General features: G+C 39.9%; 1 protein-coding gene across 1 annotated transcript in view; it reads right to left on the bottom strand.

Moving 5' to 3' along the window:
- LOC124500926 (ankyrin repeat domain-containing protein 26-like) overlaps window positions 1-26885 on the bottom strand; it is a 105145-nt gene that overhangs the window by 50157 nt on the left and 28103 nt on the right. Inside the window, exons 7-11 of the mRNA XM_047064790.1 lie at window positions 16509-16569; window positions 16306-16435; window positions 15925-15986; window positions 9790-9956; window positions 5372-5398 (exon numbers count right to left, since the gene is read on the bottom strand). Coding sequence (XP_046920746.1) covers window positions 5372-5398; window positions 9790-9956; window positions 15925-15986; window positions 16306-16435; window positions 16509-16569 — 447 coding nt within the window. The remainder of the gene's footprint in view (window positions 1-5371; window positions 5399-9789; window positions 9957-15924; window positions 15987-16305; window positions 16436-16508; window positions 16570-26885) is intronic.

A 26885-nucleotide genomic window follows, 5' to 3' on the forward strand; every position in this document is an offset into this window, starting at 1 on the left:
CACTCTATGAATAAAATGAGAAGCTTAACAAAGAGCTGGAAATAGGAAAAACTGACTGAACAAAAATCCTGGAGCTGAAGTGTATAATGAAGGAGATGAAAAAAGCAAGAGTGATCACTGACAGGAAATGGATTAAGCAAAAAATAAAATGTGAATTTAAAGACAGGAACTATCAAATTATCCAGTCAGCAGACAACAAAGTAAAAAGAAAGAAAAAGAGTGAGGAAAGACTATGTGACTACAAGTGAACCCTCATAAGGCTATTAGCAATTTCTCAGCAGAAACCTTACATACCAGGAGGCAGTGGGATTATACATATTCAAAGTGCTAAGAGAAAAAAGACTACCAATCAAGAATACTTCACTCAGCAAAATTGCCCTTCGGAAATCAAGTCAAATAAATACGTTTGATACACCGCATTAACAGGATAAAAAAAATCATATGATCATCCCAGCATGTGAGGAAAAAGCATTTGACAAAATTCAACATCTTTTCAGGATTAAAAACTCTCAATAAAGTGGGTACTGAATTATCACACCTGGACATAGTGAAGTCCAATATGATAAGCGCACGGCCAACATCATATGCAGTGGTAAAAAACTGAAAGCTTTTACTCTAAGTTCAAGAACAAGGCAAAGTTGCCCACTTGACCACTCCTATTCAACAGGATATGGGAAGTCCTAGCCAAAGCAGTCAGGCAAGAAAAGGAAATGACAGGCATCCAAATCAGAAAAGAAGACATAAAACCGTCTTTGCTTGCAGATGATATGTTCTTATATATAGAAAATCCTGAAGATACCACCAAAAAGCTGTTCAAAGGATGAAGGATACAAAATGAACATAAAGATGCAGGGGTGCCTGGGTGGCTCAGTCAGTTAAGCTTCTGACTTCGGCTAAGGCCATGATCTTGTGGTTTGCGGTTCAAGCCCTCTATTGGGCTCTGTGCTGACAGCTCAGAGCCTGGAGCCTGCTTTGGATTCTCTCTCTCTCTCTCTCTCTGCCCGCCCCCCCCCCGTCCACACTCTGTCTCTTTAGCCTCTACTACAAAGCTGTGATCATCAAGAGAGTATGGTATTGGCACAAAAACAGACACACAGACCAATGGAATAGAATAGAGACCCCAGAAGTAGACCCACAAATGTATGGCCAACTAAGCACTGACGAAGCAGGAAAGAGTATCCAATGGAAAAAAAAAAAGGCAGACTCTTTCTTCTGGGAGAACTGGACAGCAACATGCAGAAGAATGGAACTAGACCACTTTCTTACACCATACACACAAATAAACTCAAAATGGATGAAGGACCTGAATGTGAGACAGGAAACCATCAAAACCCTAGAGGAGAAAGCAGGACAAAACCTCTTTGACCGCCGCCGCAGCAATTTCTTACTTGACACATCTCCAAAGGCAAGGGAATTAAAAGCAGAAATGAACTACTGGGACCTCGTCAAGATAAAAAGCTTCTGCACTGCAAAGGAATCAATCAACAAAACCAAATGGCAACCGACAGAATGGGAGAAGATAATTGCAAATGACATATCGGATAAAGGAAGGGCTAATGTCCAGAATCTGTAAAGAACTCAGCAAACTCCACACCCACAAAACAAATAATCCAGGGAAGAAATGGGCAGAAGACATGAATAGACACTTTTCCAAAGAAGACATCCAGATGGACAACAGACACATGGAAAGATGCTCAACGTCACTCCTCATCAGGGAAATACTAATCTAAACCACACTGAGATATCACCTCACGCTGGTCAGAGTGGCTAAAATGAACAAATCAGGAGACTACAGATGCTGGCGAGGATGTGGAGAAACAGGAACCCTCTTGCACTGTTGGTGGCAATGCAAACTGGTGCAGCCACTCTGGAAAACAGCGTAGAGCTTCCTAAAATAATTAAAAATAGAACAACCCTAGGACCCAGCAATAGCACTGCTGGGAATTTACCCAAGGGATACAGGAGTGCTGATGCTTAGGGGCACATGTACCCCAACGTATACAGTAGCACTTTCAGCAATCGCCAAATTATGGAAAGAGCCTAAATGTCCATCACCCGACGAACGGAGAAAGAAGATGTGGTATATATATACAGTGGAATACTACTTGGCAATGAGAAAGAGTGAAATCTGACCGTTTGCAACAACGTGGATGGAACTGGAGGGTAGTATGCGAAGTGAAATAAGTCAGGCAGAGAAAGACAGATACCAAATGTTTTCACTTATATGTGGATCCCGAGAAACTTAACAGGAGACCATGGGAGGGGGGGCGGGGGGAAAAAAGTTCCAGAGAGGGAGGGAGGCAAACAATAAGAGACTCGTAAACACTGAGAATCAACTAAGGGTTGATAGGAGATGGGGGAGAGGGGAAAGTGGGTGATGGGCATTGAGAAGGGCACCTGTTGGGATGAGCAGTGGGTGTTGTATGGAAACCAATTTGACAATAGATTATATTTAGTAAAACAAAATTACAAAATCAACATCAAGAAATCAGTTGCATTTCTACACAGCAATGAAATAGCTGAAAAAGAAATATAAGGAAAAAATCCCCTTCCCCAAAACATCAAAAAGAACAAAATACTTTGGAATAAATGTGATCAAGGACTTTCTGAAAGATAGGTACAGTAAAGACTACAAGACATTGTAAAAGAAACCGCAGAGACACAAACAAATGGGAAGATACCCCGTTGTTTATGGATCAGAAAAATTAGTACCATTAAATATCCACATTACCTGAAACCACCTACAGAGTCAATGCAATCCTTGTCAAAATTCCAATGACCTTTTTCACAGAAATAGGAAAAGCATTCCTCAAATGTGTAAGGAACAAAAAAGACCCCAAATAGCCAAAGCAATCCTAAGAAAGAAGAACAAAGCTGGAAGCATCACACTTGCTGGTGTCAAACTATTACAAAGTTATGGTAATAAAAACCGTATGAAGTTGCACAAAAACAAACACAAAGATGAAGGAAACAGAATCAAGAACCCAGAAATAAACCCATGCATGAAGTCAACTAAAAACCCATGCCTAAAGTCTCTTTGTTAAGAGACCCGAGAATACTCACAAGAGAAAAGGTAATCTCGTCAATACATGATGCTGAGAAAAGTGGATATTAACATGCAACAGAATAAAACTGTGCCTCTACCTTACACCGCTCACAAAAGTTGACCCAAACTCAAATAACGACTTCCATATAAAATCTTAAATCATAAAACTCCTAGAAGAAAACACAGGATAAAAGCTCCTTGGCATAGATCTTACAAATGATTTAGGATAGGCCATCCAAAGTACAAGCAATAAAAGCAAAAACAACCAATGCGATCAACACTGTTTACGCACAGCAAAAGAAACAAGCAACATGACGGAAAGGCAACCTATGGAAAGGATGAAAACATTCGCAAGCTACAAATATGAAAAACGTCAATATCTAAAATGTGTAAGGAATTCGTACAACTCAGCAGCTAAAAACAAATATAATTAAAAACTGGGCAAGGCACCTTCATAGACGTCTCTCCTCAGAACATATTCAGATGGCCAAGGGTACACAAGAAGGTGCTCGATATCACTATTCATCAGGGCAATGCAAATCAAAACTGCAGTATATAGATATCACTTTGACCTATTAAAATGGCTATTGTCAAAAAGACAGGAGATATCGTTGGCAAGGATGTACAGGAAAGGAATTCCTTGTACTGCTGTAGGACTGTAAATTGGGACAGCCACTATGTAAAACAGTATGGTGGCTCCTCAACACACTAAAAATAGAACCTCCATAGGAGCCAATAATCCCATTTCTGGGTATATATCTTAAAGACATGATATCCTTACCTTGGAGAGATAGCTGCAGCCCTCTGTTTATTGCAGCATTATTTACAATAGCCAAGAAACAACCTAAGCATCCATCAATGGATCCATGGATTAAAAAATATGGTATTATATTTACAATGGAATATTTTCAGCCACAAGCAAGAAGGAAATCCTGCCATTTGTGACAACATGAGTGAAACTTGAGGGCTTTATGCTTAGTGAAAAGAAGTCAGACACAGGAAGACAAATACTGTATGATCTGACTTATATGTGGAATTAAAAAAAAAATTGCACGGAAAACAGAACAGACTGGTGTTGCCAGGGTTAGGAGGCTGTGAGAAATGGGTAGATATTGGTCAAAGGGTACAAACTACCTGTTACAAGATTAATAAATTCTGGGGATTTAATGTGCAGGATGGTGATTACAGTGAACAATACTGTATCATATCATTTGAGAGTTGCTACAAGAGTAGATCATCACAAACAAGAAAGGATAATTATGTGAGGTGATGGAAGTATTAACACTATTGTGGTAATCATTTGACAATATAAAAGTGTATCAAATTAATACAGGTATACCGTACAGTTACACAGATATATGTTACTTATATCTCACAAATCTGGAAAAACTTCAAAAATTCAAAAGTACTCATATGTCATTATCTATCACTCAAAAATAGCAACCATCTGAGTAGTTATCCTTTTGTTAAAAAAAAATAGTTTGCGGCACCTGGATGGCTCAGTCTGTTAAGTGTATGACTTTGGCTCAGTTTGTGATCTAAGGGTTTGTGGCTTCGAGCCCCACATTGGGCTGTGTGCTGACAGCCCAGAGCCTGGAGTCTGCTTCGGAATCTTTGTCTCCCCCCTCTCTCTGCCCCCCCCCACTCTCACTTTGTCTCTCCAAATGAATAAACGTTTAAAAAAAATTAAAAAAAATGATTTGGTAACTTTTGTATACTTTTAGCCTAATATCTAGTCCTGATAGAAAATACTGGGAGATTCACCAAAAAGAAAATTATAATTCTTTTTTCATGGACTAAATGCATGCAACAGAATATTATAACCATACAGTGACGCACATTTCCAAAAAGAATGAAATTTCCCACAGATTATTTAGGACTTAAACATGAGCCCCGAAGAGCACCAAAAACAAAAACAAAACTAGCAATTGTGTTTTTTTTTTCAAAAAACTGTTATACAGATAAGTTTTCTTGTTGAAATAACATCCAAGAAAAGAAGAATCTTTCTGAAAGCTATTATCAAACAATTCCTCTCGACCCAAACTTCAAAAATGAATCTGTAATTATAGAATTTCAAATAGCTTTCATTTTGAGCCCAGTCAATAGAAGCAACTTTTAAGTAGAAAACATCTGGTGAAAGCCACCTCAAACTTAGAAAAAACCAAACAAAACACAACACAACACAACACAACAAAACAGAACAAAACACAACAAAACAAACAGAACAGAACAAAACAAAAACCCCCCTAACACATAGCCATGGTAACAAGAAGCCAGCAGAATCAGTTTTAAACGTGTTGATCAATGCCCACCAGCCCTACTCACCAACCAATCCATTTCAGCTCCTTCCTTCTGAAAGACAGCCAACAAAGGACAAAAATCACTCCAATACACATGCTTCAGCGTGCCAACCAATCCACAACAGTCTCCAAGCACCCGAACAAGCATGGTGCTTCAAATGGTGACAAACCATTTAATTTTTTAAAAGTCCCCCAATCCTTAAACTCCACTCTTCCCCAAACCCTGTATAAGAATAGCAGACTCCTCTGTTAGAGAAGACTATACCTAACCAGCATAGCTCGCTCTTATTTGTAAGCGATAAATTCCAACTTCATCTTTTTATTTCAGATCTTGAGGGCTCATAATCCTTTGGCAAGAATCTTTAAAGTCGTATAATAATTTGCCACCCGATTTTAGTTTTCTTAATAAGTATAAAGGAAGTTTGCTATTCCTTTGATACATTTCACCATAATTAAAACTAATATAAATACAACTAAAAGAATAAGTAGCAAGTAAACACAATATTGGGCCCCCCAAAATCCAAAAAATGTATATAACTGGCAGGTTTAGTTGTCAGAATGAGCCCACGCCAAACTTTGTAAAAGTGAGGACTAGTATTATGTTAAAAACAATACACACAGGTTAAACTCCGTTCACTCAATAAACATTACTGAATAAGTACTATATAGACTAGAACATTTTCTAGGCACTGAGGACATGGCAATGAACAGATAACAATCCTACTCATGAGTGAAGTAAACCTACAATAACAATAAGCTACACAGGCCAAACATACAGTATTAGAGGAGAAAAACTAAAGCAGAGAAATCACATTTTGAGGTGTTATAGGGAAAAGGGTAGCTGAAGTACTAGTCAGGATGGCCAAGAAAGGCCTTGCTGAGAAAGTGACTGTTAAGCACAAACCTGAAAGAAAAAAACAAACAAAAAAGGAAAAAGCAAGCCATGAGGTATCTGAGGGAAAGCATTCCAGATAGAGTCAACAGCAAGTACAGAAGTATGTCCGAAGTACTGAAAGAGTAGTGAGAAATTCAGTATGGCTGGACAGAATGAAAGGGGTAGAAGAGTTCAAATCAGAGAGAGAGAGGAGGAGACACCTGATCATATATAGGCCTTGTCGGCATTAGGAAGAGTTTTGGCATGTACTCTGAGTGAAATGGGAAGCAGTTAGGCTTTGAGCAGAGGAAGGACACAATCTGACTTACATTTTACTAGACCCAATGTGTTTAGAATTAACGGAAACAGGAAAAACAAAAGAAGAAACAAACAAACAAGAAGACCAGTTAGTTTCCTAGCACTCCAATATAAACAACAGATGATAGTCTCTTGGTCATGGAAGATGTGTTTGGATTCTGGATATATTTGAAGGAAGACCGGACAAGATTCGCTGACAGATGAGATGTGATGTGTATGAGAAAGAAAAATAAAAGAGAAAGAAAAAGAGAAAGAGAAAGAGAAAGAGAAAGAGAAAGAGAAAAAAAGAAAAAGAGAAAAAAAGAAAAAGAAAAAGACAAAGACAGGACTCAAGGATGATACCAAGTTTTTTAGCAGAGCAACTCCTAGAACTGTTATTAAACCAATTAGGAAAGGCATGAAAGGCAAATATTAAGAAAGAATATCAGGAGTTCAATTTGGGACATGTTAAGTTTGCAATAGCTATCCAGAAGGAGGTATCAAGTAGGCAGTTTGATATGCGGGCCTGGAATTATGGAGAGAGATCCGGGCTGGAGATATAAACTTGAGGATCATTAGAATATACAAGATAGTAAAAGTCAAGAGAAGGAAAATCAAAGGCCAATTCCTGGAAGACATCAATGGGTTAAAAGGTGGGGGACGAGGAGAAACAAGCAAACCGGGCTGAGGTGTACAGACTAGAAAGGCAGCGGCAAAATCAGGTGAGTGAATGATATCCTACAAGCAACATGGAGACAGAATTTGGGAGCAGAGAGTTTTCCATTGGGTCAAATATTGCTGAAAGGTTAAGTCAAATGAGATGTATGAAATTAGGTTTAGATTTAATAAAGTGAAAATCGGTGGTAACCTTGAAAAAACAATTCTGGAGGAGGGAGAGGGAAACTTGCTATAATGAATTCAAGAGTGGATGGGAGGGAGGGAAATCAGGATCAAAGAGTGAAGAAGGCTCTTGAAGGATTTCATAGCTAAGTGAAATGGTCATGGTGGATCTAATTTTCTATTATTGCTGTAGTTTTCTATTGTTACATAATGATTAGGTAGTAATTTGTAATATTTGGAAGTCTTCAAAATTGCATATATGTAACACTAGTTTTTTGGGGTTTTTTTTTTTTTTTTGCTTTTTTTAAATGCCACACCAAGGTACTAAATAACTCACAAAATTATACAATGAGAAGACTCCTTAAAATTTTTCTAGATATATAATATTATATAAGCTGATTACCATTTTTCTCATGCTTAGAAAGACCACGGAAAAACTAAGTTTCAAGGGCAGTATTTTGTGCTTGATAAAAATTATGGAACTCTAAGGGCACCTGGGTGGCCCAGTCCATGAAGCATCCAGCTCTGGATTTCGGCTCAGATCATGATCTCTAGGATCTCTAGCATCGAGCTCTGCACTGACAGCACGGAGCCTCCTTGGGATTCTCTCTCTCCCTCTCTCTCTCTTTGCCCCTCCCCCACTCATGTGTGCATGCTCGCTCGCTCTCTCTCTCTCAAAATAAACACTTTTAAAAAGTCACCTAACTCCAGGCTATTATATACGATCCAAAGTATTTAGTCACATCAAAATTTGATACACAGAAGTAAAAGGGGGTGGAAATGCAGAAAATAGTCCTACTTTGTAAACTGAATTGTCATCAATTGTATAACATGAAGGCACTGTTGAAAAATTTGGTGTGGTGCATGTTGAAATATGTTCTCTAAAAAGGCAGCATAATGGCATGCAAGCAAAGTACCTTTATGAAAACGATTCATTGCATTATCAGCATCTTGGTTTATAGCACAGGGGTCATGAAATGTTTATATAGAATATGAGACATGTTGCCACGTGAAACCTCTTGGCAATATTCAGATGAAGCTGAGGGTCCAACATTGGAGCACTCATGCACTGGGAAACAAAACCAAAAATCTAATAACTAGCAATTTTGTTGGTAATGAAGTAGACTGCCAGTGTAGCAGGGAACTTCCTTTTGCAATTCAGTAGATATTAAAAGTATTCTAACAAAATGTGCATAAGACATGACATCAAACCAAGCCAAATGCTTTAAATATACTTTGTTAAACCATCAGGACACATAGACCTAAATTCATTTTTTATAATGGTCACATATTCCATTACTTTATAGAAGGGAAACTTAACTTCCTTATTAATGAATGGATATTTCGCCTATCTCTGGGGCACCTAGGTGGCTCAGTCTGGTGAGCATCCGACTGTTGATGTTGGCTCAGGTCATGATCTTGTGGTCGTGACATCGAGCCCTGTGTTGGCCTCTGCACTGTTAACGTGGAGTCTGCTTGGGATTCTCTCTCTCTCTCCCTCTCAGTCTCTGCCCCCCCTCGATGCTTGGGCTCCTGAGTGTGCACATTCTCTGTCTGTCTCTCAAAATAAGTAAATAAACATTTAGACTATCTCCAAATGTTTGATATGGGAATGCTATAATAAATATCCTTCACATATACATGTAACGTATTTATATAAGTAACCTTAATATATCTGTCCTATTTGTATATGTAATAATATATAATAAATGCCCTTACAGTGTGTGTGTGTGTGTGTGTGTGTGTGTGTGTGTGTGTTTGCACACACAGGCGCACGTGCTTGCTTATAGAAGTCACGTACTTCAGAAGGACCCAGTCCTGGCAACGAAACCATTGGAATAAAGGGATGACCTACCTGAAATATTTTTCTCATGTTATATTATTTATTTTTGACAGTGACAGAGACAGAGCACAAGCAGGGGAGGGGCAGAGAGAGAGGGAGACACAGAACCTGAAGCAGGCTCCAGGCTCTGAGCTGTTAGCACAGAGCCTGACGCAAGGCTCAAGCTCGTGAAGTGCAAGATCATGACCTGAGCCGAAGTTGGACGCTTAACCAACTGAGCCACCCAGGTGCCCCGACATATTTGAAATTTTGAAATACACCGTTAAATCACCTTTCCAAAAGGAGTTACCAATTTCATCCAGCCACAGTGTCTAAGAATGTCATTTTCCTCACATTTCCTAACTTTGATTATTTTTTCAATAAAATATTTATGACCACAAAAATAAATATTTATTTATTTCAATAAAATACTATGACCGCAAAGAATGGTATCTCGTTGGTATTTACATTTTTCTCATTAGCACGTAGGATGAAATATCTCCACGAAAAATACGAAATTTGTTCATCGTGAACATTAGCTCAAACTAGAAAAGTTTGTTGCATAGGAAAATAACAATGACCTACTATTTAAATACTGCTATAGGCTTACCTATCAGAATCTTTTTTTTCTCCAAAAGGCAATTGATGGTTATCAGTTTTCCCATTCTGTCTTTGTGGAATTAATCCAGCAGCCGCAGCATCATGTATGTTTTCTGATACTTCCATGTCACTTCCTCTGTGCTTCTTTTTTTCTTCAACCTTTAATGGAACTTGATACTAAAGGTAATTGTTACTTTAGTCAATAAAAAGAAGTTTTTTTCATTCATTTTATCAGCTGACACTTAGTTTGTCATAATTTCAATGGAGGAAAATATTTTCTGTTTACTTTATCATTACAAGTAACTGTAATTTTTATAAACTCTGCTTCATTTCTGTTGAAATTAAAAAAAGCAGAAGTTACCAATATTTCTAAAAGGGCTTTCTTAATTTTGTACTCTTATTCATATCCACACTTTGCTACCGAGAATTCCCCACCCACCCCCACCCCATCTGACCAAGAGATACAAAGAAATAAAAAGACAAAAGACAAAATTTGTCCTTTTCTATCCTTACCACCTGGGTTTTACACAACAGCCAGATTTAAAACATGGGACATGGAGGTGCTCCAGTAACAAAAACAGGGAGCTTTCCTCTTTCTGCACGGAGCTATTCTTTCCCTGACTGCCTTTTACAATTCTTTTTCTTTGGGATCCTAAGGTTCTCAAAACAAGTGACAGTGTCCCCTAAAATTTATGAACCAAAGTTTGCCACAACACAAAAGGAACAAAGTGAAACGGACGTTAGGGTGGAATTCTGGGAAATTAGCAATGCTCTCCGAATCTCACATTCAATAACCATAACATTGTATAGGGAGAGGCTATAAACGTAATGATCACCTTTAATTCCATTTGCTACTGATAACGCGAGTAAAACTCAAAAAGGTTAAATGATTTGTCCCAAGTTCCTAAAGTGGCATTACCTAGCATTTTATGGCGTCAAAAGAGATGATACAATTCTTGAATGCTGACTCAGAGAAATGACCACAAATTCATTATGTTAATCAGATGCATGAAAAGTGTGACTTTGGCACAGTAAATTAATACCTTGATAGGGGACGAGGGGATTAGCTACTTATTCTTCTAAAGGAGGGTATCTCTAGGTTTTGTCTATTTCTAAACTCCACACATCTCAAAACTCAGTTTTCTCCCTTGGAGTTCAATACTGAAGCTTTGCTGAAGGTTTGTGCTACCTACATGGTAAAAATCATACAGGCCAAAATCATACTTTAGTGAACATAAAGTGAAGGTTTGACTCAACAGAAACATCTGAGAATGATGATTTAACAAACGTGGGGAAAAAAGCAGTGATAATACAAATAGCTGTTATTAAGCTTATCTCAAAGGGGTCATGTTGAAATTCTAAGTTCCAAGATTGTGAGTAAAGCAGACAAGACTGCATATATTTGTGGGCAATAAGCTTAGAAATTCCCTGAGCCTGCACTGATGGCTTAACCAGGCATAAAAAATTACAAAGCCATAGGATGCTCACACCCAAGTTTGGGTAAACAAGATTAGGTAACTAAGTAGAGAGAGGGCGGGGCAAAGGCTCCAAGACAAAGGTGTGTGAGGGAAACCAGATTAGATATGCAGGAGGACACACTCCCCAATTTAGTCCTATGGCAGAAAGCTGCTTTCACAGGAAGGAAGGACCAAATTAGGTAAACAGGTAAATAGGGCTATAGGCGGTAGGCTGCAGGGTGAAGATGCCCAGAGGGGAGCTAATTAGCAAAAGAAAGGTGCCTTGTGGATCCTGAGGTAGCATCCTTCTTCTCCCCTAGACTAGCTGAGATAAACAGAGAAGCTGCCTCAGGTCTGCTGTTAACAACCATCTGCCAGGCGCCAGGATTTTGTTTTATATTGACCCAAACCCCTAACACCCGATATCTTCAAAGCCCCTTTCCCTCATGCCCATGAGTTCATGTTCACAGATTGATTGTGTCTTTGGGCACGTCCATCACCATGTTTGGAAGCCTTCTGATCCTAATAAAAACAGAGCAAGGACCCTTAATCTGGGCGCCTGTGTTCTCCGGGACATTAGCCATCTCTCCCATTGTAATCCTGCATCCCGCTGCTGTCTAGCTAGACAAGCAAGAACCCTAGGCCCAGAGTCTACAGACACATACTGAAGCAATAAATAGATTGCCTTAGCTGGGGACATTTGTGTATCTTCCTTCTCTTAGTTATTGCTTCTTTCCCATTTTATTGTTTATGGAAATGCAATTTATATTGACGCCAATATGTTTTTTTTTTTTTAAAAACCTGGAGATTATTATGTTTTTTAAGCAGTTTCTTTATGTTTATTCTGGTTCATGAGGTCACATGGTACTTACATAGCTAAGTTAGTTTCCCAGTTCATATACTACTTGGAAGACTGACACAGAAACTTCAAGGAAAACAAATCATGAGAATGTTTTCCTGAACTCCTATTTGTTAGATAGCAGAAATAATCTATTTCCAGACACAATTACTTATTTAGACAATTCCATTGTATGCACACTCTTGTTCTCTTGAGTGGAAAATCAGAATGGATTAGATAATTGCTAAAGAGAAAAAACAAGAGTAACAGCAAGGTGGACCTCTATCTCTTGTGCAGGTTGAACTTTCTCTCTTTCCAAAGACAGGAACTCTACTTGTGACATGCCTATCTCATTCTTAAACCTTTGCATATCTTGATGTAAGTCTTCACTTAGATATACTTCAGATGCTGGAAAACTAGATGCTGAAGAAGAACTCACGATTTCTAATTCAGAATCAGTACTTTTATAGTTATGAGTACTGGCATTATCTGCATATAATGGCTTCTGGAAAAAAGTCTTGTACTGGTTTGTTTTCTCGTAAGTGTTTGTGACAGCAGAAATATCATCCCTTTTTGTTTGAACCGTGCGTTTCATCACATCGCAGCAGGCAAGCCACAAATCAAAAAGGCTCTCTGAATAACTAGACTGAGGTCTAGTTTACAATCGGTGGTATTTTGGTCCATATTTTTTGCCATTTGCATGTCAAACTCTTGGCCTTCTTTCACTTTAAATGTAACTAGTGGGGTCCTTGCTTTTTTTATTTTCTATATCATTTTAAAAATCCTCATTGTTGTTAAAAAGATGCTCAATGTCTGGTTTGTTCTCATTTTCATAGTCTGATGTTCTTTCTTTCTTTCTTTCTTTCTTTCTTTCTTTCTTTCTTCCTTTCTTAATATGAAATTTATTGTCAAATTGGTTTCCATACAACACCCAGTGTTCATCCCAACAGGTGCCCTCCTCAGTGCCCATCACCCACCCTTCCTTCCCTCCCATCCCCCATCAATCCTCAGTTTATTCTCAGTTTGTAAGAGTCTCTTATGGTTTGGCTGTCTCCCTCTCTAAGGTTGTTTTTGTTGTTTGTTTGTTTTTTTCCACTTCCCCTCCCCTATGGTCTTCTGTTAAGTTTCTCAGGAACCACAAAAGAGTGAAAACATATGGTATCAGTCTTTCTCTGTATGACTTATTTCACTTAGCGTCACCCTCTCCAGTTCCATCCACGTTGCTACAAAAGACCATATTTCATTCTTTCTCATGGCCAAGTAGTATTCCATTGTGTATATAAACCACAATTTCTTTATCCATTCATTGGGTGATGGACATTTAGACTCTTTCCATAATTTGGCGATTGTTGAAAGTGCTGCTATAGGGGCACCTGGGTGGCTCAGTCGGTTAAACGTCCGACTTCAGCTCAGGTCATGATCTCACAGTCTGTGGGTTCGAGCCCCACGTCAGGCTCTGTGCTGACAGCTCAGAGCCTGGAGCCTGCTTCGGATTCTGTGTCTCCCTCTCTCTCTGCCTCTCCCCTGCTCATGCTCTGTCTCTCTCTGTCTCTAAAATAAATAAAAACGTTAAAAAAAAAAGAAAAAAAAAGGAAGTGCTGCTATACACCTAGGGTTACAAGTGCCCCTACGCATCAGCACTCCTGTATCCCTTGGGCAAATTCCTAGCAGTGCTATTGCTGGGTCATAGGGTAGATCTATTTTTCATTTTTTGAGGAACCTCCACACTGTTTTCCAGAGTGGCTGCACCAGGTTGCATTCCCGCCAACAGTGCAAGAGGGTTCTTGTTTCTCCACATCCTCTCCAGCATCTATAGTCTCCTGATTTGTTCATTTTGGCCACTCTGACTGGCGTGAGGTGATACCTGAGTGTGGTTTTGATTTGTATTTCCCTGATGATTTGCTTTCATTTAAAGAAAGCTTAGAAGATGACTGGCAAGCATATTCTGGGGACCCAGAGTATGAATGAGAGAGAAGGACATTTTCAAGACTAGGCTCTTTTTGTTCAGGAAATGCCTGAAATACTACTGAGACACACACTCCAAATGCATCTTCTTCCGTATTTGTCCAATTCGAAGGCATTTCCTTTCAGTTGGTTCCTTGTTAGAGTGACCCTGTGGTGGTTCTTCTTCAAGATGAGTAGGAATGCTGTATGGTTAACAAATTTCACCAAACTTCTGCTTTCACTCACTGGTGATGAGTTTTAAGCTCTTTTTCCAGTCCATTTTGCCTTATTCGATCCACATTTCCTCAAAGTTTTGCATAGAAGCGTGTCTTAAATATACAGATATATCATGCTCCCTATCACATTCCTTATCCATTGCTGGTTCTTGAGTCACTTTTTGCAGTTGCAAAAACGGATGGTTAATTTCCTTGTTTGGATTTGCACATGAATTTTCTGCCAGGATACATGTTTGTAAAAACATCTTACCCTTAAGTAATCAAGTACGGACAAAGAAAAATGAGAAAATAATTACATTTTTACTGTTAACTTTCTTAATCTATGTTTAGTTGTTCCCAAGTCACTGGATTGTAACTTCCTGTAAGAAGTGAAAACTAACTTGCCTTAGCCTAAGACAGAAGGAAAATATGAACTCATAAACTTAAGCTTGTCAGTTCTTGGAACTAAACAATTCATTACATGTTAAATCGACCAAAAAATTAAGTGAGATGATTTTTAATGTTACAAACCTTAAAAACTATTTAGCTTACCATCCCTTATAACGAGCACTAAAGTGCATTTGAGTACTTTTTAAAGATTAATAACTAGAGAATTGGATAACTTTAAATTATTAGCAGCCAAATCAATTAATATCAAAGAGAAAGAAATGCGCTGGCGGTGTGAATCGGCTTAAGATTCTCTCTCTCACCCTGCCCTCACCTACCCACGTGCTCTGTCCTCACTCTCTCTCTCAAAAGAAATAATGAAAAGAAAAAGAAATCATAAGGAACAGAGAATACATTTACAGGATGGTACTCTATTTACTGAAAAATATCTGTGTGTAAGTGGACTCCCACAGTCCAAACCCATCTGGTTCAAGGGTCAACTGTATACCTATATGATGCCTCCACTAAGAGATTACAGGAACTTCACATAGCCCCAGATTAGAAAATCAAACACCCATTCCTACTTCCCCATTCTTTTCTGGACACTACTGCCATTTTATTGGCCTTCAGACATCGTCACATTTAAAACAAGTATTCTTGGGGGGCCTGGGTGACTTAGTCAATTAGGCGCCCAACTTTGGCTCAGCTCATGTTCTCACAGTTCATGAGTTCAAGTCGTGCAGTGGGCTCCTTGCTCTCAGTGCAGAGCCTGCTTCGGATCTTCTGTCCCCCCACCCCCTCTCAACAATAAACAAACATTCACCAAAAAAAACAAAAAGCATCCTCAATATTTACTAAGTCAATACATGCCACTGTGATCATTTTGTCTTCTATTTCTATAGCACCCTTTACAGGTAACAAAACGTTGCCACATTTGTTCATTACACGTAACCAAGAGGTGGGTATTAGTGCCATTTTTAGGAACGAGGTCATTGGCATTCAAGCAAGTTTTTCCAAGGTCCCACAGCTAGGAGGTGAGGGAACCAAGATGCTAGCATGTCTTTTGATTTCAAACACAGCGCTTGCAGCATTATGCAGCAGCTGCCTGGGCCTAAGAGATCAGGACCTTTTTACCTCCTTCCCTAGTTGTCACCTTAGAATAGGTCATCATTACTCTACTTATATTACTGCAAGTATGACTGCGATGTTATTTTAATTATCCAAAAGTCAAAGTGAAAGCACCTCGTGGACGTTTTAACATCACTCCTCCATGCTTATACTTAAACATAAGAAGAAGACAGTACCTCAGGAAGAGAAGGTGATTCTACATCTTCCTCTTCTCCCAATTCTAATGCTGACATCATATCTATAGGATACGGTCACAGATAAATTAATGTGTTACAGATAAAACATGTGTTACTATGAATTGTAAACACAGACACAAGTCTATCTCCATTCATGACTATTTCAAGAAAATAAAAGCAATAGCAGAAAAGATGTTCAGGGGGTTCAAGATTTTCCGGAAGCAAAAGGGGGCAGTACTTGGGATACTTGTAAAGAAAGATAGCAACAGAAAAATATCTTCAGGAAAAAAGGATAATATATTTGGATCTACATACTTTCAGATTTTTCTCATACTAGCATTTAATCATAGGAAAACAACTCACAGAGATTCACTAGCTTACCGCTTCTGTAATTTTTATGCACTCCACCAGCAGAAGTCAAACTGTCATTAACTGTTTGCTCCGGTGGCACATTTTCAATAATACCAACACCATCTTGCTTTGCTTCCATTGCTGACTTTGCTGTTCCTTCCTAGAAAAACAGCACAAAACAAAAACCCAACTTCAGAAAAACATCACATTCATTCCTCTGGTCACGCACTCACCCACTCAGAAAGACGAGCACATACTGTATCTGTCAAGTCATAGCCACGATCCGGGGACGAGCTGGAAATATAAATAAAAGACAGAGTCTGTTCTATACGCTAGTAGCGGTAGAGATGCATGAAAACAGGTAAGGACAGAACAATAGCATCCACTAGTTCTGCAAGGGAAGTGAATCACGTACAGTGAACGCACAAAGGAGAAAACACTTACATTTGGGAAGCTCAGCAAACTTCCCAGCTCAGCTGGGAAGATAGGGCTGTATCTTAAAAGACAGACAAAGCGCACGGGGAGGGTGTGAAGGGCATTCTAGAATGAGCAAAAGGATCAACTATGAAATAATATAGTAAGTGACAACACCTATGCAATATGGCAAAACTGGAACAGAGTTATTGGGAATGGGATAGATAGAGAGATATTATTGGAACATCAGGACGAAACCAAAAAAAAAAAAAAAAGAAAGAAAAAAGAAAAAAGAGCAGTGTTATGCTAGAACATGAATTTTCTCCTTCAGGTAATGGGGATCCATTGAATAAGCAGAGGAGTGACAGCGTCACAAGTATATTTTAGAAAGGTCACCCTGGCAGCAATGTAGGATGAACATAAAGGAAGCAAAACCAGAAGAGAACTGCAAAATTATAGGTGAGCGAGTGAATTACGGGAATAACATATGAAAAATGGTCAGCAGGTACAAAATATCGAATGTGGTGAGTGACTGGATGCGGTCATTTCAGGGGAGTTCGGAGTCCAGGACTTTTCCTGTTTCAGGGCTGCTATTTTTGAGGCTAGGGAACACAAAGGACAGAGCAGATTACAGTCAGGAAAGAGGAAAGGGAAAGGGTCAGAAACAATGTCTTGAAACTAGGGCATATTAAATGTAAAGTGCCCAGGGGACTTCCAAAGAAAATGTTAGGGCCGCCTGAATGCCTCATTCAGTTAGCACCTGACTCTTGATTTTGGCTCCAGTCATGATCTCACAGTTCAAGGGTTCAAGCCCCCCGTCTGGTTCTGCGCTGACAGTGCAGGGTCTGCTTGGGATTTTCTCTCTCACCCTCTGTCTCTCTACCCCTCCCCACGTGTGCTCTCTCTGTCTCTCTCTCTCCAATTAATAAATGAATAAACTTTAAAAAAACAAAAAGAAAATTGAGATCAATGAAGTTCAAGTAAGAAAAGGCCATCGTAAATATCTATAAAACATATTAAACTGATAGAATAATGCAATCCTACACAGAACTGTGAAATTGTGAAAAGGAAAGTAAAAGGAGGCGGGAGGAGTTAAGATGGCAGAGGAGGGGGATCAGCGTTTCCCTTGTCCCTCAAACACAGCAGTATTGAGGTCACAACACTTGGAATACCAGCAATACAGGCTGCAGAGGGACAGGAAAATCTCCACAGGTGCAAAGAGACAGCTTGGCGGGACAGAAGGGTGTGGATGCGAGTTGGGAGAAATAAAATGGGCAGCGCAGGCATGGAGTCGGGGAAGCCCTTTGGTGGAGAAACCAAAGGAAGAGAGAGAGAGGCTGTGGGAAGTGTAGTTGGATATGAGAAAACCTGTCCGGACCACAGACCAAGGAGATGTCCAGAGAGCCAGTTTCTACTTTGCGAAACAGCCTTAGAAGCTAAAAAACGGAATTTTCAAGGCTGCCAGACTTTCTCTAGACCAGAGCTGCCACCTCCCATGCCTGGTGGGGAGGGAGCCGCCCCTAGGCTCTCAGGGAAACACTGGGAGAGAACACCTTGAGTATGGTGGAAAGAGGAGGTATTGCCCTCCCCAAGGGAAAAAGAACCTGCAGGCACGAGCCAGAGGCCCTTTGTCCACTGCGCAGAGTGGCCCTACTCCAGAACCAGGTCTGAGCAAAGCGGGATCCTACAGGGTTTTGAATCCCAGCTCAGCGCTCAGGGAGCACAGGAGACTGTGCAGCAAGGCAAGCTGGCCCCCCAGGCTATTCTGTGAGGACGGCCTGAACAGTGAGTTTTGAGACACCTCGTGTGGCCAGGAGAGATTGGGGTGTCGCCATTTCTCTCCCCATGACCAATATCGTGGGGCTTCAGGGAACGGACAGTGAGCCTCAGTGGAGCCAGGCCCATTACACCAAACCCTGCCTCTCTGTGCCTGGTAACTGCTTCTCTATGGGAGTGAGACTGACACTGATGGGACCAGACAGCCCCTCCCCTAGACCAGCACAGCCACCAGTCCCAGGCACCAATAGACAACGCTCCTCCGGTTTTCTATCTTTGTTTGTTTGTTTGTTTGTTTTCATTTGAATTATTATTCTTTTTTTCTTTTCGTTTTTAATGCTTATTTCTTTATTTTGAGAGAGAGAGAGAGACAGTGATCAAGCAGGAGAGGTGCCGACAGAGGGAGAGAGAGAGAATTCGAGCAGGATCCATGCTCTCACTGAAGAGCCTGATGGGTGTCTCAAACCCACCTACAGCGACAACATGACCTGGGCCAAATTCAAGAGTCAGAGGCTTCACCAACTGAGCCACCCAGGCGCCCATCTTTTCTTTCCTTTTCTTTCCCTTTCTTCTCTTTTCCCTTTTTTCTCTTTCTACTCTCCTCTTTCCTCTTCTCCCTTGGGAATCAGCCTAGTAGTCTCGGGTTGACTTTGGGTCAAAGCTATTTATATATATTTATATGTTCCCTTTGTTCTTCTGTTCAGTTCTTTGTTTGTTGGTTTCATCAGGCACGTTCTCTATACTTTTCCAGGTCTCCTTCTTCACTTTCCTCCCTCTCTTTCTGGATTAAGCCCTACAGCTCCTTTGAGTCACTGCCTGTGACTTTTTTTCCACTCCTGTCATTTCTCTCTTGTTTGGGCTAAGGATTCTTCACCACCCTCTTCTCCTTTTTTCCAGGATTACTTCAACAAACAAATCAAAGCACACCTGGTGGAAGGCCCAAACCACCACTCCAAGTAGCGAGAAAAGCAGCCAAAGACGCACCAACAGAGTGCACACGACACACTCCAAAAACACGTGTTCAACTGTCAGGCCCTGGAGAGTGTAGGACCCCTTTGTAATATGGTAGTGCTCGCAGGTGTGGGACACAGAACAAGCTAGTAAAACACATAAAGGACAGGAAACTAGCCAAAACGACAAATCAGAAGAATTCTCCTCAAAAAAAATTCCACGAAGAAAGACAGACAGAGAAGTGCTTGACAGAGACAGAAACCATATATCTCATCAAGGTTTTGGAATAACACTCAGAAGACTTATAGCTGGGCTTGAAGCCAAGCTGCTTCAGAGATCAAGGAACTAACGAATCATCACGATGAATGCCGAAAATGAAATGTTGTAAAGGAGATACTAAATAAACTAGATGCAGTGACAGCAAGGATGGGAGAAGCAGCAGACAGAATAGGTGAAATAGAAGATACAATTATGGACAAAGATGAAGCAGAGAAAGGAAAGAAAGGAAATTACTAGACTACGAGGCAGGTACCAGAGACCTAAGTGATTCGGTGAGATGAAATAATAGCCACATCACAGGAGTCCCAGAAGAAGAAGAGTGAGAGAAAGGGGCAGAAGGTTTATTTGAACAACTTAGAGCTGAGAACTTCCCTCATCTGGGGAAGGAAACAGGCATCCAAGTCCTGGCGGCACAGAGAATTCCCTTCCAAATCAACAAAACCAGGTCAACACCACGACATGCCATAGCGAAACCGGAAAACTACAAAGATAAGGAGAGAATTCTGAAAGCAGCTAGGGACAATCGGGTCTTACTTAATCTACAAGGGAAGACACATAAGGGTAGCAGCAGACCTGTCCCATGAGACTTGGCAGGGCAGAAGGGAGGGGTAGGAAACGGTCAATGTGCTGAATGGGAACATATGCAGCGAAGAATCCTTTCCCCAGCAAGGCTATTATTTAGAATCGAAAGAGAGAGAAGGGCTTTCCCAGACAGACAAAACCTAATGGAGTTCATGACCACTAAACCAGCCCTGCAGGAGATCCTAAGGGGCCACTCTGTGAGTGGAAAGCAGCAGAGACTACAAAGGACCAGAGGCCTCACCTAAAGCATGAAACCTTCAGATAACACAATGACACTAAATCCGTATCTTTCACTAATCACTCTGCATGTGAATGCACTCAATGCCCCAATCAAAAGACACAGGGAATCAGAATGGATAAAACACAAAACAAAACCAAAGAACAAGATCCATCTATATGCTGTCAACAAGACACTGATTTTAGACCCCAGGACACCTCCAGATTCAAAGTGAAGGTAATGGGAGCCACCTATCATGCTACTAGAAGTCCAAAGAAAGCTGGAGTTGCCATACTTCCACCAGACACACTAGATTTTAAGCCAAAGACTGTAGTAACAGATTCAGAAGGGCATTTTATCATAAGTAAGGGGTCTATCCATCAAGAGGAGCTAACAATTGCAAATGTTCATGTCCCCAAAGTGAAAGGCCCACAGAGATGAATCCATTCATCACAAACATGAATAAAGGTATACATACAAATACCATGATTGTAGCCGACTTTAAGACTCCACGCATGGCAATAGGCGGATCATCAAGGTAGAAAATCAGTAAGGAAACACAGATCCAATGTGTCATTGGACCAGATGTATTCAGATATACATAGATATATATTGGACTTAACATATACATTTATATACATGGATATCAATACAGATGTAGTGAGATCTTTTCATTTAACAGCAGTAGAACGCACATTCTTCTTAAGTGCACATAGAACATTCTCCAATATCAATGACATCGTGGGTCACAAAACAGCCCTCCACAAATATAAAAGGACTGAGATCATACCTTGCATATTTTCAGATCACAACAACGAGCACTTGCTCATTCTTTCCCTCTCTCCCTCCCTTTCCAAGAGAAATACAAACATTACAAAAACATTTAGCTCACCTCCTTCCAGGATAGAGAAAAAAAGAATAATAAACCTTGTGGGGCAATGAGTCATGGACGAAAACCACACACAGACAGTAGAATTCCATAACCAATATGTTGACAATGGAGTTGACAGAAAGTGATGTACTAAAAGAACAGACACTAAAGAAATGGTTTCTGCAAGGAAACATTAGGCTAGGGGTAAACGATTAAAAAAGAGCATGCTGGTGGGAACACGTAGGTGGCTCAGCCAGCTCAGCGTCCACCTTCAGCTCATGAGTCATGTTCTCACGGATTGTGGGTTGGAGCCCCACATTGAGCTCTGTGTTGACAGCTCAGAGCCTTGAGCGTGCTTTGGATTCTGTGTCTCCCTTTGTCCCTGCCCCTACCCTGCTAGCTCGCTCGCTCTCTCTCTCTCTCTTTCTCTCTCTCTCCACAAAATAAACTTAAAATTTTTTTAAAAATACCTTAAAAAGCATGGGGGGAGAAGAGGAAAAAAGGAAACAAAAAAATAAGACATGACCAATCAATCAAGCATGAGCTTTTTAAGACAAGGAAGAAAAGGAAAAATGTGAGCAAAATAAGGTAAGTGGAAACAACATACATTTTTCAACAGGTACATAGGTAGGATTGGGAATATACTACGGACAATAGTCTCTTTTAACCCTTTTAAAGATATATGTGTGTATATATATGCATATATGTATATGTATATATATATATGTATATATGTATATATACATATATATGATGTGTACATAAAACAGTCTTTGATTCACAGAATACCCCTAATAATACTGACTTTCATCACTCTACAGTTATCTAGTTATAAATACTGTAATGAAGAATTTAATTTTTTTCACTCTAAAATAAATTGTTCAATTACTGGCATCTATCACTTCCTAAGAGCTATAAATTATTACTACACTAACAAAAGAACAGAACAAGAAAGGTTCCTAACACATCAACTTTCACTATGGAGGAAGAATTGGGAATGAGAGTTCTAGGAAGACATGTGAACCTTCAAAGGATGTATGTAATGGGACACAGATGGGGTTAACAAAACAAAGGCTGAGGAGTTTTTCTCTGCAATTCTAAGCTCACAATGGGAGGATACTAAAAATATACTGTAACCTTCTTTCTTATGTAACTCCCGATTTCCTCAATATAATTCATTTGCGTTTTTACATATAAAACACCAAAACGGAATATAAACTGAAGCCTTACTTTTTAAATTCACATATTTAATTGTGACATATCATGTGTATTTCGCTACTTTCAAATTCCATTCTACGGAATTCCATTTCCCTACTCATTTATTCACATTCAAAAACTATGACATTGCTTCTTCCAAGCAAGACTTTATTCTAGGAGCTCCAGGAGTCAATCAAGTATGTTTCCTAACCTCCAGTACCTTAATTATAAGGTAATTTAGGGGCTTTGGAATGAATATTTAAATAAATATCGGATGTCTGAAACTTTAAATTTTAGAATCTGACACAAGGACTAGGAGGAGATAGTTTTAAAAGCTAGAATAGGAAAGATTTCTGAAATTAGAAATTTGACAACTTGGCTATGAAGAGCCTCTGCTCATAGAGCTACTCTTTTCAGCAAAATACGTATTCTTCAGGGAGATGCACAATCGTAACTTACTCTTCGTGGAGTTATTTCAAAAATACAGGGGAACGCTTTTGTAAGGTAAATGTTGAGAAATAAGGTAAACATCTAAATTTCTACGTTTTCTAATATTATTTTAGTCTAAATGTAGAACAAAGGATAGAGACAAAGGAAAATCCTGTCTCTCACCAAAAGAAAAATTGCCTGGGGCGGAGCGCAACCTACAATAGATACTCAGATCCAATAAGATTTCATTTAGGCATGAGTATTATCAGTCATGCTACTATCACAGTAAGAATCCTTATCCTTAACCAAATGTCATATTTCCTCCATTATGGGAAAGCTTTTCCCAATATAATTGCATGGTCATTATATATTTTCCAGCCCATTCTTTGATCAGCCTCCACCTCTAGGATTTACCAAAGGAAAACAAAACAAAACAAAACAAAACAAAACATTCAACGCGTCATGTATCTGTAAAGTGGTTTGTTCTTGCTAATTTTCCGTTACACACGTAAAATGATGATACACAGGCTACTGTTAAATTTTCAGAGTAAATAAGGGAGAAAACTAAATTCAGAGCAGGAAAGTGAGTTTCACAGGAGGGTACTTTACCTTGGTACCAAAATCGAAGTCTTGGCTAGCTGATGTAGGCCATGAATCATCAAGACCAGGTTTGTCGGAAAGCCTTTAGAGCAAAAATATGCAACAAAAACATGTTCATTTGTTGAAAAACAAAATTTCAAAAATTAAGGGAAAGGTCAGCTATCTGTTTCTTCAACGAAGTTTCTTGGTATAATTAAACGTTGGCCTCTGTTGTTTTCATTAAGTTTTACTTTAATTCCAGTAATAGGAACATCCAGTGTTATATTAGTTTATGAATATAGCGATTCACCAACTCCATACTCACCCTGTGCTCATCATGACAAGGGCACTCCTTCATCCCCATCACCTCTTTCACCCCTCCCACCACTCACCTCCTCTCTGGGAGCCATCTGTTTGTTCTCTGCAGTTAAGATCCTATTTCTTAGTTTGTCTCTACCTTTTTTTTTCTCCCTTTGCTCATTTGTTGTTTCTTAAGTGCTACATGAGTAAAATCATATGGTATTTTTCTTTCCCTGACTTTGCTTACCATACTACTCTCGGGCTCCAACCAGGTCATTGCAAATGACAAGATTTCACTGTTTTATGGTTGAGTAATATTCCAGTGTGTGTGTGTGTGTGTGTGTGTGTGTGTGTGTGTGTGTGCGTGTGTGTATGGATACACATATACACACACATACATACATATAGGACTTCTTCTTCGTTCACTCGTTTGTCCATGGACGCTTGCACTGCCTATTGGAAATAATGCTGCAATAAACACAGGGGTGCATGTGTCCCATGGAATTCGAGTTTTTGTATTCTTTTGGGTAGTATCCAGTAGTGCAATTACTGGATCATAGGATAGTTCTGTTTGTAATTTTTTGAGGAACCTCCATACTGTTTTCCACAGGGGCCTCACCCATTTGCATTTCCACCAACAGTGCCAGAGGTTTCCTTTGCCTCCACATCCTCACAAACACTTGCTTCTTGTGTCTGGGAGTTTAGCCATTCTGACAGGTATGAACGTGGTATCTCGATGTAGTTTTGGGGAGCATCTTTTCATGTGTCTGTTGACCATCTGCATGTTGTCTTTGGAAAAATGTCTGGTTATGTCTTCTGCTCATTTTTAAACTGGGCTTTTTTGGAGGGGGGGATGTTGACTTGTATCAAGTTTTTATACATTGGGGATGCTAACCCTTTACAGGATTTGCAAAACATTTGCAAATATGTTCTCCCATCCCAGAGGTTGCCTTTTAGTTTTGACGGTTTCCTTCACTGTGCAAAAGCTTTGTAGTTTGATGTAGTCCCCATAGTTTCTTCTTGCTTCGTTTCCCTCGGCTCAGGAGACATAACTAGTAAAATGTTGCTACAGCCACACGTCAGAGAAATGATGGCCTGTGCTCTCTTCAAGGATTTTTTTATGGTTTCAGGTCTCACACTTAGGTCTTTAATTCATTTTGAGTTTATTTCTGTCTATGGTAAAGAAATTGGTCCAGGTTCATCCTTTGGCATGTGGCTTGTCCAGTTTTCCCAACACCATTTGGTGAAGAGACTGCCTTTTCCCCACTGGATAGTCTTTCCTGTTTGTGGAAGATTAACTGACCATACAGTTGTGGATTTCTTTCTGGGTTTTCGGTTCTAGTCCATTGAGCTGTGTGGCTATTTTTTACACCAGTACCCACCATACTGTTTGGATTACTACAGCTTTGGAATAAAACTTGAAATCTGAGATTGCGATACCTCCAGTTTTCCTCTTTTGCAATATTGCTTTGGCCATTCAAGGTTTTTTGTGGTTCTATACAACGTTTAGGATTGTTTGTCTAGCTCTGTGGCAAATGCTGTTGGTATGTTGACCGGGATTGCATTACATCGGTAGACCGCTTTGGGTAGTGCCGACACTTTAAAAATATGTATTCTTATTTACATTCTGTGAGCATCGGATGTCTTTCTCTTTCTTTCCGTCACCTTCAATTTCTTTCATCAGTGTTTTACGGTTTCCAGGGTACAGGTCTTTCATACTTTGGACCCTGTTTTAAAAAAGCTTTCAGTTCTCTATTTTGCCTCCACCTCTCCTAACCTGTGAAATCTCCAGGAAAGACCCAGTCTGAGTTTCCATAACCAAGTGTGACAGGCAGGGAATTCCCTGAAATGGTTGAAAATTAAATGTATAGAAGTTACCACAATGACTTCTCACCTCACATCTGTCAGAATGGCTCAGTTTCAACACACAGGAAACAACAAGGGTTGCTCAGGGTGTGGAGGAAAACAACCCTTGTGCACTGCTCATGGGATGTAAATTGGTATCGCCACAGCAAAAGCCAGTATGGAGGGGCCTCAACAAATTAAAACACAAATACCATAGGATCCAGTAATTCCACTACTGGGTATTTCTTTACCCAAGGGAAATGGAAATACTAATTTGAAAAGACATATGCACCCCTATCTTTATTATAGCATTATTGACAATAGACAAGATATGGAAGCAATCCTAGTGTCCATTAATACATGAACAGACCACGTACACACACACCCATACAAACACACACACACACACACACACACACACACACACACACACACACACACTGGAATATTACGCAGCTATAAAACAGAATGAGATCTTGCCATCTGCAACATCATGGACATACCTAGATGGTATGAGGCTAAGTGAAATAAGTCAGACAGAGAAAGACAAATCCTATATGATTTCACTTCTATGTAGAATCTAAAAAGGGGAGCAAATGAACAAACAGAAAAAAAGCAGAAACAGACCCATAAATGCAGAGAATTGACTGTTGCCAGGAAGGAGGTGAAGAGGGGGGATGGACAAAATGGGTGAAGGGGAAAGGGAAGTTCAGGGTTCCAGTTACAGAGTAAATAAATCACAAGGCTCAAAGGAACGCCATAGAGAATCTAGTCAGTGATATCGTAATAGCATTATACATTAACACATGGGAGCGACACTCATGGCGAGCATGGTGGAACATCCAGAGTTGTTGCATCACCTATTACATTGTGTGTCAGGGAGACCTCCATTTAAGTAAATATACCAAAGTGAAGGTTTCTATGTTATGAGTGGAAGTACTAACTGGAGATTAAAAGATTAAAAGTTCCCAAGGCCAACTTTGTTCCTACACTGGTCTTGCCTTATTGAGGTCCATAAGAACTAGCAAGACCTTCCAAGCCTTCAGGGGCATTCAGCTCCCCAAGGAGAGAGACTGCGATCAAAATGGTCCTGGTAGTTGTGCCTCCATTTCTCTCTACGCTGCCTGAATACTTTCTTCCCTATGAGCTCCCACTCCTCCATCACTCTTC

This window comes from Lynx rufus, unplaced genomic scaffold, assembly GCF_022079265.1.
Source record: "Lynx rufus isolate CCGP_SWC_20201006 ecotype Redwood Valley unplaced genomic scaffold, mLynRuf1.p SCAF_62, whole genome shotgun sequence".
NCBI classification, from domain to species: Eukaryota; Metazoa; Chordata; class Mammalia; order Carnivora; family Felidae; genus Lynx; species Lynx rufus.